Raw genomic sequence first — 15,260 nt, 5'->3', positions numbered from 1 at the left:
ATTCATGTTCCTATCTTCTACTCATCTTTTATTGGAATATGCATTTTGCAAGTATGTTATGACAAAAGTTAGCTGGTTTAGGATCTGGAAAGTGTTTTAAAAGTCTTACGTACAAAAGTACATGAAAGGAAATAGAACAAAGAATGGGTGATGTACGTTCTTCCCCTCCATTATCTTTCTTAGAAACAGAGTAGCACTTGTTTGATGTCACTAGATTGTTTGCAGGAAAGTTCCTCCCAGATACCTCCTGCCCATATCATTAGGCAAACATTTTTTTCTGCCACTGGTTTCCCTCAGTGGTCTATCTCTATCCATACAGTGTCACATTTTCAATGCTCTCCTCCCTTGTCACACTTTGCATAATATTTGTGAGATGCTTTAGGAATGTTCCCACTACTTCTAGAATGTACATTAAAGTTTACTGTCATTGTAGTTGTAGTTATTGTTGTTATGTGCCTTAATGTTGACTTCATCTTATGGGCACCCCCCAGACAGGCTTATCTTGACAAAATTTATTCAGAATGGCTTTGCCACTACCTTCCTTCAAGGCTGAAAGATTGTGACTTTCCTGTGAGTTTCTGTGGCTGAGCAGGGATCCAAACCCAAAGAGAGTATTGGATTAGATAGCCCTTTTGCTTGCAATAGTGATCTTCTTCTTATGTTCTTATGACCAGAAGAGATGGGCCATTCTTGAGAAAGCTTTATTATTCCTTGTCCCTATAAGAGCAGAGCAATATTTTGCTGAAAATTTGTATATTAAGCACTGCAGTAACCCAAAAAATATAAAAGTAGAAACATCCAGAACATTTCAGTGTTCAGGGCTATCTGAAAAAGGTGGAGTCACACTAAATAATGCAAATGATTAACTGTCATGGCTCTATCCTATGGAATCCTTGGATTTGTGGTTTGCTGTGGCACCAGAGCTCTCTGACAGAGAAGGCAAAACATCTCACAAAACTACAGTTCCCAGAATTCCCTAGCATTGAACCAGGGCAGTTACAGTGGTGTCAAACTATTATTTCTGCAGTACAGATGCTGCCTTAATCAGTAAATAAATATCTCTGACTTTTTTCCTTTCGAGTTTACCTTTTCAACTTAGAAAAAAAATTAAATTGATTGAGTATGTATGGGGATGAATGTGTAATATTTGCATACAATTTTTATCAAAGGGGGGGGGGTAGCTGAAAATACTGAAAAATAGATAAGATGTAAGTCATGTATTTATCAGCCTTAATCAGGTCCCTTTGGTGGGTATATGCATAGATCCTCATGCCTAATTATACTCATAGGCATGCTTCACTGACAATAATACACATGCTGGCCATGTCTTATTTCTTAAAGAACAGAATAGTACATGTCAACAAAGCCACATATATATTGCTAGAGCAAAAAGGTGAAAGATGAGATGGTAAAAGGGGCTGATCACAATCACAGAGTCATGGTCCAGTGCCTTAACCATTACATTAGTAAATTCTTTGCATCAGTGAAAGCATACTCTAGTTATCTGCTTTATATATGGTAAGAGGCCCAACTGAGATCCTACTCCTTCCTACCCTCACATAGACAAGTCCATTCAAATCCTGCTTTGCTCTTTGTGAGTCCCGCTTTAAATGAGTTTAAAGAACTGATTGTCTAAATGCCTGATTGCCTTCAGTCAGCAGTTTTCTCTGGAGTTCTCCCTCTGTTAGAACTCCAAAAGAGGAGTTTTAAAACCAGCATGTTGATTTGGTAGTGAAGGAGAAGAATGGAGTAAAGAGTGTTGAGGGGAAATATTGTGGTTATTTTGACATGGAAGAGGTTATTCCACGTTTCTTGTTCATATTGTGATTTGGGCATTTTTTTTAAAAAAAAGATCCAACAATTATGTGGACAAGTTTAAGAACCCCCCTTTCATTCAAGATACTATATATTTCAAGGGGATTAATTTGACACCACTCTGGCCTGATGACATGGGCCAGGTCCCGCCCCCCCCCCCCCCCCAGCTCATCAGCCTCTGTGTCCATCAGATTTTAAACTTTTGAGCTGTCTAAAATGAAAGACATTCCAGATACTATACCCAGAGTTTTGAAACATTAATGAGTGTTTAATAGCTGTTTTTAAAAATGAGTTTGCATTTGATGTATAGTTTAATGATATTTCAACTTTTGAATATTGTATGTTTTAAGCTATGTTTAAAGCTGATTGGGTGAAAACATGAGATATACATAAATATAATACAGTGCGCCCACATCATACACGGGTGCATTATACGCTGAAAGCAGTGCTGCTGCTTCTGGCGCCATGCACCAGAAAAAACAATGGCGTGCACGCGCCGCCGCCACTGCGCACTGCCGTGAACATGAGCCCCATTATATGTAAAGGGGCTCAAGCATACGCATTTTTCATTTTATGCAGAGGGGTCTGGAACAGATCCCCCATGTAAAACAAGGGTTCATTGTACTATTTTAGACTATAGTTTTCAGAAACACCCCCTCATCATGCTGATTAGAAGGTTCTGTAAATTATATCCAAAAGAAAAAAGGTAGGGTCACCTTAAACGTAAACTCGATTAAACAACATGAGACTTCTGAATAAACATATATAGGAACAGTGTGTGATTCCAACTAATTCCTTATACCTCTGCTCTGTATTTAGGGCTTGCTCAAAATGTTCTTTTTATGCACAGGAGTTCTAATGTACTTACTAACAGTACTTACATGAAACTTAGTAATGAAACACAATCATGAAACAGAGCGGGTTCATTTAGGGATGTAATTCTTCACTAATTTCATTCTTAAAGAAAGCAAACAGTAATTTTAGCAATTTTCTTCCTGCTGTAAGAATGTCTTCAACAACACTGTAATTCTTGAAAATTATTTACCATTTTGGGACTTATTCTATGCTAAATTTGCATGTGGCATTTCCCCATAGAGAACAGTACTTTTGGTGCAGAGAACAACATTGCATGTAAAGAAAATGCCATTTCCTATGCATCCTATCTGCAAATTTTGCACACAATAAATGCTGAATTTCAGAGGTTCTCATCATTTCAAGTTTCTCCTCATCAGGGGATATTTATGTTTTTGACCATTTTTGAATATGTTCAAATATCCTTTCCATCCCTGTCAAAAGAACAGCTGCATGCACACAAATGTACTCTGAATATATCTTGCAATTATTATTATTATTTATTATAATGGATACCAAATGCTCAATTAGTGCGGATTGGATAAACTGGAACCATACATGGTGGGAGCCCTGTAAAAGAGTCAACTGAATTCCTGTTATACCATGAAAGCAATCTCAATAGATGTCAATGGTACTTCCTAATTACTTTCATGCTGTTGTTAAAAATATATATGTATGCATTTTAATTTAATGTATATATTACTCATTCCATAAACTAAGTTCTTTGTATGGTGCACAACAGAGCAATGTAAAATAATTTAATAACTTAAATACCTTCTTCTAAAATTAGCAACTACGTTAAAATCCAATTAAAAGGTATGCAAAACCAAATAGAAAGAAAGCATAATCCCAGTCACTATCATGCAAACTATCATGCAGCGAACTAAAACAACCATACAGGGCAGAAACACATTCTACCCATCATGGAATCAAATATTAATCAATGTTTTAAATAATGCAAATTGTTATGAAATGGATGCTAAAAGGCCTAGGACAATGATTCTCAAATGGTGGAAAGAGGTTCATGAGAGTTGCTCAAGGAGGGCATGAGACTTGGAGATTCTGATCCCTCTCTTCTCAAACTCTGTTATGTGAAAAATTTACACATGCATTGAATTAAATATTGAATTTACTGAAATAAATCCATTCTAATTTGAATGATGTTATTTCTTTATAAAATGTTAAAATATGAATATACATGAATGTGCAAATGAAAATATGCACACTAAATAAATGAAATATTTTTATTCATATACTGTGTCAGAGACCAGGATTCAGGTCCCAGCTCAGCCATGAGACCCATTGGGTGACCTTGGGCAAGTCACATGCTCTCAGCCTCAGGGAAAGGCAAAGCTAAATCTCCTCTGAACAAATCTTGCCAATAAATAAATAAATAAATAAATAAATCCCATGATAGGGTCACCTTAGGGTCATCGTAAGTCAGAAATTGCTTATAAGCACACAACAACAACAACAACAACACAATATATTGAGTTGGATGTCCCTATGTAGATGTAAAGGAAATTCCAAGGGTAAAAAGTCTGAGTATCACTTGCCTAGGAGAATAAACAGATTTGCACACAACTCTTGAAGGACACTTAAACAAGTGTCAAGGAAGAATGTCTAGCAAGAATGTATCACAGCTGGGGAGTCACCACTAAAAAGTTCATTTCACTTGCACCCACTCCAGATTTAGGAAAAGAACATTTGGATAAGGCATTAATGCTCTGATACTTCAAGAGTATACCAAAAAAAAAGAGCTGATAATGAGGCCCCAAGCTAATTTGGGCTGTTAGTGTAAATGTCAGGAATGATATTTTTCAATAAACTAACAAACAGTACTTTTCGGTCAAGCATGAGATTTCACCCAAGAAGTTTTCAATTCTGAGAAATTTCAAATAATGTTATGTTAAAATTGATTCTTTCATGTTGAACTCTGCTGTCCATTTCCAACTTGATGTAACATCAGTTTTACAATTCCAGATCACCACATTCACAAAACAGAATAAAAAAGCAAGTCAATTTTAAAATTTAAATAACATGCTAAAATCTACTGCCTAAAGCAGCAGCTGCCCTCTGCCTCATGCCAAAGCCAGCCCAGTAGAAGAAGCACTAGTGATGGCTTCATATTGTCTTCATGATGGATACATTTATCAGAATGTTCACTTTTCATACAATACACATGTAGTCTCTAAAAACCCACAGGAAAACCTTATTACCAATGAAAGATTTTCTTCTGACAGAAATTTTCCAGAATGATTGATTCAATAGAGCAGAACTCATATTTGGTGTCTGAAATTTAGGAACCGCCAACTGGGATGGGATTCAACTTTATAAGAATAGAAGAATTTTTTATTTATTTATTTTAGAATGGGAAGGATGATTACCCTTCTCACCTATCTCACAAGGGCAAGAGGAAGGGAACTATATAAGAATTAGGGAAAGAAATCATCAGTGGATTGAGTTACCACTTCTAACACTACGTGAGATGATGGGTTGCATTAGAAGGGCACTTCACTTAGGAATTTAAATAGCTCTTTTTTTCTTGCAGCCAATCATTTGATATGGGAATTAGGAAATGACAACATAATAAATAACATGCTGAAGTTTGAGTATTTTAATCCATTAAGAGAGGACTGTGGGTAAGAAAAGGAAGTGTGAGAACCATAATGATGGCCAAATCATGTTTTGAAGCACATCGTTGAGTTGTCAAATTGAACATCATTGTAGAGTTCTACTGGGAACCTGTGAGCATGGCTAACATAGAACTACTCTATCGAACAAATGATATCTCTCAAAGGAGAGTAACATTAGCCTTGGTGTATTTATTCCTTCAATTTCTGGATCTTTCTAGAATGAGAAAGAAGGGGAACAATCTCAAGTGCAGGAGATAGATCACATCTACCAGAGTGCTCATGCAGATGCCAAGCCTGAGTCCTGCCCCTCATCTTGCCTCTACTTTTTTTTAAACCACTCTTTGGGTTTAAAATTTGGGGACTCTCTAGGGTGACTACAACCCTTGGTCGCAAATGTGTGCTATTTGAGTTCACGTGTATATAGGTGTAACTGTTTTCCCCCCAAACCCTCAGCTGACAGACATTGATGTAAAAACAGTAACAGCAAAGGTTTATCAAATAAACAATGTTTTATACTTCAAGCACATTGAATCTAGGCCATCCGTACTTTAAAATGTGCCTTAAAAATGTGATCAGTCTATGATTCTAATGTTGGGTTCCTCCTTTTCAGCCTTTGAGGGAGAGACTCACATCAGTGGTGCTGGTACCAGGTGGCATGGCAGGAGATATGGGTAGGCAGTTGCCCTTTGGAACACAGGGGTAATGGCTGGAATTTGGGACAGCTTTGGGGCTATAATACTCAAGGAGTAGCCCAGAGTATTATGGGTGATGTAGACCCACCCAAAGACACTTCATCACCAACTCCTCCTCCCCAGTTCTCTACTCACTCAACTGTGCCACCTCACTTATTTCATACTGCCTACCAGAGCTGCCCTACGTCTGGATGACTCACTAAGGAGCAAAACATACTGCCCCAAAGGAGCGACTTGCCGCCTCCCCTTTGAGCACCAGATTGGGGCCATGGTAACTGCACCCCAACCCAGCATTTTCCCAGTGCAAAAAGAAGTGACAAAATGCCGCTCTTTTTTGCACCAGGAAAAAGGTGTCTTCACTGCCACAGTGGTGGTTTTTCTGCGTTTCAGCAGCATGCAGTGTCTAAATGCCATGCCACTGAAATGCCACAATGCTGCTGCCATGCCATCACTCTGTTGGCTTCATGGTGGCCTCCTGGAAGCTTGGTGTGTGTGCGTTGTGCATCCATCACATCCCCAAGCCACTGGGATGCTGACTCTTTTTGCCGGTCTGTTCAGTCCCTATGGCCCAGTACAGACAGGCAAAAATATAGCTACTCAAAGCCACACTCCAGTCCTAAGGATTGGAGCATGGCTTTGGCACAGCTTCCGGACTGTTAGGACGTGTGCATCACTTAAACACCATAGCTCCAAAGTGACCCAAAGTAGCTATATTTTTGCCTGTCTATACTGGGCCCTTGTTTCACATTTTAGAACTGCATCCGATCATTCTGCTACATGTCTACTACATCTACTATTTTCATTCTTGCTAGACCTATGACTCTAATTCCACTAGTGCAAGCTGTTGCACAGCTCATCATGTCCTCCTTTCACTAACAGGGAGCTGTTATTACTTTTTCTAGTTCTTTCATTATTGTTTGCAGAAATGCCCATTGAAGAATGCTAAATCTTGTACTTTTTCTGCTAGTGCAACATTGAATACCAACTTTAATCTACACCGGGGTAGGCAACCTTTTTGAGCTGGAGGCCAGGTTGCTGTCCCTGAGACAACTGGGGGGCTGAACCCAAAAAATAAACAAATAATTAATTAAATAATATAGGACAATATTTTCAAATGTAGGACACTTTTTTAAAAAATGGAGGACATGCAAAAATTTTTAATGATTTTTAAAAAATGTTAATATAAATGCATGTTTCTTAGGCATGATCAAAATGGAGGACATTTGGGCCTCAGAAGCTGGCTGATATCAATATCACCATCATCATCATCATCATCACTATCATTGTTAAAGCAGACCTTTTAGCATTAAAAGCACTGAAAATACACAGAAATGCACTTTGGAAAGTCACACTGTCTCACCTTCAGAAAGAGTGAGTGCATGTCTCAGAAACTAACTGATATCATCATCATCATCATCATCATCATCATCATCATCATCATCATCACCACTATCATTGTTAAACAAAGCAGACCTGTACAAATGGAATGAAAATCCTCCTCCTCCTCCTCCTGCTACTCTTCTTCTTCTTCTTCCTCTTCCTCCTCCTTCCTCCTCCTTCCTTCCTCCCTCCTCCTCCTGCTCCTTCCCTCCTCTTCCTCCTCCTTCCTTCCTTCCTTCCTCCTGCTCCTTCCTTCCTCCCTCCTCCTCCTCTTCCTCTTCCTCCTCCTCTTCCCCCGCCCCCTTCCTTCTCTGCCCGCGGCTGTCTGGCAGCCACGGGAAGGGAGGGAAGGAGGAGGAGGACCCCCGTCCCCTTCCTGCCCTGCCCGGAGGGGAACAGGCAGGGCGAAGGAGCCTCGCTGAAGTGGGGCTCCTTGGCCCTGCCTGTCCGCCAGCTGAGGGCTGCTCGCACGAGAGGCCCAGTCCTGCCTGATTGCCGCTGGCGCGGGGCCTTTAGCCTCTTGCGCGAGTGGCCTTTGGCCCCGCGCCGGCGGCAATCAGTGGCAGGACCGGGCTCGGGCAGGTCCCAAGGCCTCGCGGGGCCGGATCTGGCACCCCTGATCTACACAGAGCCAGCAAAAGAACTTCCATTGAGCATGGATCTTCCATTTTAAGATGAGAGATTAGGAATTCTGTCAAGATCAGTTTCTTTCAGGTGAACTGCATCACAAACATTGGAACTATTCAGATTTCATGGCTAGTCTTCATTTAGGTTCAAGTTTAAGTTTGAGAACCATACATTTGGTAAGTTTCAACTGAAATGTGAACCTACAAATTTGTTACAAATCTGTAGTTAAGGGCTCTTTTAAACTTCACAGTTGTAACAGTATGATTCCAATTTTAAGCACCATGGCTGCATCTTATGGAATCCTGTGATTTGTATTTCAGTAAGGTACTAAAGTTCTTTGGCTGGGAATTCTATGTGGTCCTCCCTAAACTGCAAATTCTCCAAATTCCATAGTATGGAACCACCGCTATTAAAGTGGAATTGCAAAGCTACAGTGCAATTTTCAAAGACCTTTTTGAAGTGGGAAAAATAGTTCAAATTACTGTTTGCTTCCTGTGAGACCAAAATTAGTGAAGAATTGCATCCCTAATTCCTTTCAATAATTGGCCCTTTTACACTGTCTTGATTAGGATATCAGACTCAAAGGGAAGCTAGCTCAACTACTGGATGGTCTTCCAGTGGCTGGCAGTGAATAAGGTCACCTGTTGATAGAGTTTTACCCATACATACGGCACATAAATGTTTTTCCAGATGTAACAATACTGAGACTCCTCAAGAATGTCAATGTTCTCTGCCTTTGAAAGGAGCAATTAGCTTCACATAGGACAGGTGGCTCTCAAGGGAAGTTACTTTTCTGTTGCTAATGGTTGAAATTTATTACCTGTTATTTATTGCCCTTTGCCCCCCCCCCCTGGTCCTCACATGGCCAAGAAGAAATGGCCTCTGCCTGCACTGAAACCCCTCAATTCCATCTTAACTGAAAATAGAACATGTCAGACAGAATGTAGGTAGACCGTGACTCAAACATCTTCACCCTTTTTCTCTTGTATAATATTTAACATCTCTCCCCAATGAAAACACCAGTGAAGCTTTGAAAGCTTGCATGATGCCTTTTCTGCATTTTGGTTGGCTGATAAAAGTATAGCTCTTTTGTGGGTTTTGAATTTTGTTAGAGACAGATATCCCAGTCATACAGCAAGAGAAGGAAGATATTTTGTATATGCAAAATATATGTTTCAGAACTGAACTATGGCCAATTCAGTAAAATTTCTAATTGTCTAATAACCTTTGACATCTACTGATGAGAAAATCAAAGCTGACTTTCATGGAACATATTGTCTTTCATCTTACTTCAAATTGATGGAGGGGAGGAGATAATAATTTGGGATGAAGATCTGTCCAGTTGATACTTTTTTTTTTTTTTAAAAAAAGGAGAGAGTAAAAAGTTGCAAACATTATCAGAATTATGGCCTCAGTCAGAAATGAATTAAATTCTCTGCTTTTCCAATTTCTTTGCCCAATTAATTGGAGAGTAATCTCAACACACTGGGGTGGGGGGAGCAGAGCTACACTGCCCATCAAGTCATGGTTTGTAAACTCTGAACAAAGAGTGATCAGTAGAATGCTGCACCAAATAACCTGTGCAACAATCATAAAATAAATTAATGAAGAAATAAATATTCTTTGATGGATGACCTAGCTAGTAAATATTCCACAAATTCCTCCCTGCCCCTATTCTCTGGGGCAACAGGAATTGCGTTGGGGAAAGAATGATGTTACTCCCACAAGCAGCTCAGCCAAAATACCTTACACTATCTCACGCACTGGAATTATGACATGCAATGCAAATACATGGTTTGCCATACACCATCTCACCCATTTCCCAAGGGAGGGGAAGGATTATCAATACTCGATTCACTACTTCCAGTTTACTACTTCAGCTTTACATTTGCTTTTTTTTATGGCTATCAGCTGCAATGAACATGAGAATAATACTTGAAAACATGATTGCATCCCCCTTCCCCCATTTAAAAACATTTATAATGTTTATTTTCTGTGAGAAGCAAATTTCTTCTTATACAGTGCGCCCGCGCCATACACGGGCGCGCCATACGCGGCCTTGAGCATACGTGTTCAATCTGCGGCGCACGCGCGCGGGGCGAAAGGGGCGGCGCGTCCCATTCAATTGAATGGGCGCACGCGCCCGTTGCGCCCTGCGCACGCCCGCGCCGCCACGCACGAGCCCCATTGTTTCCAATGGGGCTCGAGCATAGGCGGAATTCGCCTTATGCGGAGGGATCCGGAACGGATCCCCCGCGTAAGGCGAGGATGGACTGTATACACTATGAGAAAAGACCTCCCAGAGTAGTTAGCTATTGACTTATTACAGTTTTTAAAAAGCAGTACAAAGCACAGCATGAACCAACAAGTAAGCCACTTTTTAGTGGGACCAAACTGTACTTATAAGAAGTACCTAAAACACATAGTTATTGTTCAAATGAAGTGACTCTGTCCTGCAACACGTTACTATCATAACATGTCTTAGTTTAGCCTTAGCTACTAACAAACAGAGGTAACTAAGGCGAATTATTCATAACTAGTTACTTCTAAGCTTGGGAAAAAAACCTCTAATCCCATATAGTTTTCTCCCTCAGATAAAGGACAGCGTCTACTCTTCAAAATACAGTCACCAACCAGACTAAGGATGTAAAGAACACTCACAAACGTTGTTCTTCCTAACAAGAAAGAATGTTTTGAAATATAGTCCTCCTCCGAATTCATGGGGGATCCATTTTGGGACCCCTTGGTAATTTGAAATTTCACAGATATTCAAGTCCCTCCTCCTCTCTCTCTCCCTCCCCTGTGCTCCTTTCTATCCCCTCCCTCCCCTCCCTCCTTACCTCCTTCTCCCCCCCAGGCTTAGCTTTGCCTTGAGGGCTGGGAGGGGGCCTTCCCTCAATCTGGGGGGAGTGAGCCAGGGTGTGTTGGGGCCACCAGGGCCTGTAATCTACACCCTGCTGGCTGGCCATCATGGTGATCTCTCTTCCCGCTGGGTGCATGCCCCACCCTCTCTGCTATGGCTAAAGGCTGCTTGCTTGCTTTCCCTCTTGGCGCCATTGCCCTGAGGCTGGATCAGCTGAGCTACTCCAAGGCAATGGGGCTGGGAGAGGAAGCAGAGGGTCTCCCGGCTTGCTCACTATCTTGGTCCAGTCGCCCTAGGGCTGGATCAAATGGCTGATGGTGCGTAGATTCTAGGCCCTGGTGGCCCACACACCCTGGATCACTCCCCCCCAGACTGAGGGAAGGCCCCCTCCCAGCCCCCAAGGCAAAGATAGGACTGGGGGGGACAAAGAAGGCGGTAAGGAGGGAGGGGATGGAAAGCAGCATGGGGGAGGGAGGAGTGAGGGAGTGAGGATGGGGAGGTAGTAACCTCATGAATAATCAAAACTGTGCGTTCCAAAGCCACGAATTTGGAGGGACGACTATACCAAGACATCCCCATTGTTAACACCCCATGAGATTTTCTGCATTTTGGGGACTTTCTGGGGTGAAACAAAAAAGTTGGGGTTTAGCACACAAAATTGTGCAAAACATCACAGGTTTTTCACACAATTTTATTTTCACAGGAGTCCAGGAGTGTACCCAAACTTAATGTGCATCTTTGGGGGAGTGCAACCATAACTCGTATGGCTGAGTACACGAGGATTCAAGTGAGATTTTTAACAACCAAGCACTCAAACTTAAAGACTTGGGGGGGGGGGAATCTATCATCAGTTTCTCCCATGCTTTTTTTAAAATAAATAAATAAATCTCACACTCTTTCCATCCTGAGACATTTGTGAATTTTATTTATCAAAGGAGAAGAGAGATAAAATTATCTGCCACCTCTGTTGTCTAGCACATATGGTATTAACACAGCTGCTTTGCTGAGGGAAACCAAAAACTCAGTCACTGGAAATGTTACTCCACCACTTTGTACTACAAACAGATAGAAGAAACAAAAGAAAATATAAACAGTGAGCTTCTTAGTACATTTTATGGCTATTGCAGAGCTTAGGAAGTTACCTTTTTTCATCCTACACCTCCCATTGTCCATAATAAGGCATAGCACTCACATCTGCTTTGCAGGTGACTTCAGAATTTCAAAATCCAGCACTTAGAAACTGTGGTATTCAAGAGCTGGTTCTGGTCTTCTCTGAGATAGCAGCATGCACATCCCCAGTGGATTGGCTGCCAATTAGAATATCATGATGCCAACCAGAAAAGATCAGAACCAATTATTTTGCTTTCTTAAGTTATCTTTAAATGCCAGCATGCTGTTAATTTCTCACTTCGCCATGGGTGGGATGAGACTCAAGTATTTTATTATGCCTATGGCACAAATAACTGTAAACTTGTCTCCCAACATGCTTTGCAGCACTTTCTTTCTTTCTTTCTTTCTTTCTTTCTTTCTTTCTTTCATAAGAGGCTCATGATTATGGAACTATGATTCATAGACATGCTGAAATACAGGTGTAATCCACCATTGCTGTTTTTTTGTCTCATGGTATTGCTTTGGAGTGGCAAGCCAATCATTCTCATTTTTGTAAACCTTTTAAAAAAAGAAACCAATGCCTATCCTGTTTTTATTTCTCTACTAGAATAGCATAATTTCTCTAATAGAATAGCATAATTTCCTTCAGAGTTATTCCATTTTGCAACTGTATACAAGTTTTACGTCATGCTTTTCTTGGCATCTATTAGTTTCTTGGCTTGCAAGGACTTTAATTCATTTCTGAGGCCTGAAACCGCTACTGCAAGTGTATTATTATGTATGTGTCTCTCTATGCATGCATTTGCAGATGCACAGACATTCATACATGTATAAATGTGTGTGTTTCTGTGCTCTGTCAGTCTATTGCTGTGTAATTTTATGCTGTAAAGAAACCTGAATGACATTTTAAGAAGTATACCTGGAAGATAATATTTTACTTGTGCAGTCTGTAGAGGGGACAGAGGGATTACTCCATCCCCTAGTAAGTTGTACCATTGCTTTTTGTTATGTCAAAAGTCATGTAATGTCATTTCCAGCTGCCATTTTGAACAATTTATTATAGAGGAACTTATCAAATATTTTGTTTCAATTCAGATAAATGACATCCTCAGCATTCCCACAATATACTAAGCTAGTGACTTCATGTTTGGTGATGCATGGGACCCTGTAAAAAAACATAGTGTGGTACCACAGGCTCCATGTCGCCCCAGGGCCATACAGTTTTCATTGCTGAAGTACTGTACCAGAAAAATAGCTTGTCAAAGTGCAAATGATATGGAAGTGCCTTCTATGTACAGTGTAAACTGTACTTAAGATTTGGAGAAACCAGGATACACGATATGTAGTCATTTTGAATGTAATGAATTTTAGAAAACACAATAATGTGGAATAGTTATACATAACAACTATGGCTTATTTAGGTCCCAGTGCTGATCAAAAAGCATGTGGCCTGTGAAGCCCTCAGTCATTTGGTGGAATATGATTATTTTATACCAAAATGAGAATCATTCAATTAGATCCGTTGTTTTACATAACACCCAGCATTTTTTGCAAAGGAAATAAAATTTTCTGTACAGAAATGTAGAAGAATTTGGTTTTCTGCATAAAATAACTATGTATGAATTTTGCACATAATAGGTCCCAAGCTGCACAGATTCTCATCAGTTCAGAATTCTTATCATCTGGATTTCTCTGCACTCAAAAAACATGTTTTTCTAACATTTCTGAATACATATACAGTGGACCCTTGTTATATGCTGGGGTTTGGTTCCAAGATCCCCCGTGTATAACAAAATCCGTGTATGCTCAAGTCCCACTAAATATAATGACATAGCAAAATGGTGTCCTTTATAAAAAATGGAAAATCAAGGTTTGATATTTGAAATTTATACTTTTTTTAAAAAAAAAATCAAACCATGTATGCTTGAATCCATGTATAAAAGGGGCGACTGTATAAGAAGGGGCGACTGTATATTAAATATTCTTTATATCCCAATTTGGAGTACACATGCTGCTTCACACCATGAAATATCAATCTCTGTCTCATGTGAACCCAGAGTACCTTCTAGAATACACCCCATGACTCCTCAACTGTCACAGTACTTTACATTGGAAGATCAATAGCGGGAGCAGGTCTTTCAGAGAGGTATCATGGCTGTTCAACAAATATCTGAATTTGAGAACAATTTGACAATCAGTCCAACAAACAGCTAATAACTTAATATCCTCCACTGAACAACCCTGTTTCATCTTCTACCTGTGTTTCAGGCAGTGCATTGTTATTTGGGAAGAGGTTCCATCAAACTAGCTGTGACTTAGATTAGATACGCAGAGGATTCAACAGTAAGGCCCTCTTTTTGCTAACCATGTCAAAAGAAGAAAACACAGTGATCCATGAAACACAACACAAGCGCAAGCATTACCACATCAGTTTCCTGTGGTTTCTGTCTACTTATCCCCCCATCAAATACATACAGCTTGTATCAGAGCTCTAAATTATGAAGAACAGAGCGTTACCTGCATTGATAAGAGGGGCTGGGTCGGGGTAGATTTTTAAAGGTTCGTAACCAGTGTCCATTGCCAACTTCCTTCAGTGCCTGATAAATGTCTTTTTAGGCTTACAGTCTTGCCCCTATGTGTATGGTCCTGGAAATTCATCAGCTGTCCTTTTTGCCTTTATTGTGTTTTCTTTCTGCTCCAAGCATAGCAAATCACTTGGCGTAGGTCCAGCACTGGTGCATGAAAAGCTCTTCCCACAGCCCAGCGTCAGCACCCCAGAGCAGCAGCTAAATGTCATCTTTCTTTTTATTTTCTCTTTCACATCCCTGCCTCCAAACTTTAGAAGTGCACCATGTCAACAGGCTGTTCCCTTCAACTTGAGAACAGTGTTTATGTTGATGTAGGAAGTATAAGCAGACCCAATCAATAGAAAGGGGCTGGGATGGATGATGATCTCACTTGGAAACAGGAACTGAAAGTACGTTCTCCTTTGGTTTGCTCTGCCCTCAAAAATGCTGGTTTTCTTAGTCAAACACTGACCCTGCCATATCAAATTCATACTTAGATGTGTGTGGCAGTTTGATAAGGTAGCTGCAGTATGTCAATTTGTTGGCTATTTCAAATATCGTGAGTTTAAAAAAAGAGAGAGGAAATTTTGTTAAGGTTCATTTTGTCCTCCTAATTGTTTTCTTGATAATTAAAAACATCTGGAAGGCATTTTCAATCTATCATAAACAAGAGGAAATCCAAATCATGTGACTTCTAAGAAAATGATGCAAATTGGAT

At 40.2% G+C, this 15,260-nt stretch overlaps 1 protein-coding gene across 1 annotated transcript in view; it reads right to left on the bottom strand.

Moving 5' to 3' along the window:
- LOC149283428 (uncharacterized) overlaps positions 1-14,811 on the bottom strand; it is a 301,635-nt gene extending 286,824 nt beyond the window's left edge. The window contains exon 1 of the mRNA XM_089497578.1: positions 14,493-14,811. Coding sequence (XP_089353704.1) covers positions 14,493-14,553 — 61 coding nt within the window. The 5' untranslated portion in view covers positions 14,554-14,811. The remainder of the gene's footprint in view (positions 1-14,492) is intronic.
- Positions 14,812-15,260: the final 449 nt, after the last annotated feature.

Source organism: Sceloporus occidentalis, unplaced genomic scaffold (assembly GCF_023333645.1).
Source record: "Sceloporus occidentalis isolate IW3139 unplaced genomic scaffold, rSceOcc1.0.p SCAF_104, whole genome shotgun sequence".
In the NCBI taxonomy this organism is placed as follows: domain Eukaryota; kingdom Metazoa; phylum Chordata; class Lepidosauria; order Squamata; family Phrynosomatidae; genus Sceloporus; species Sceloporus occidentalis.
This window is presented reverse-complemented; position numbering and strand designations above follow the sequence as displayed.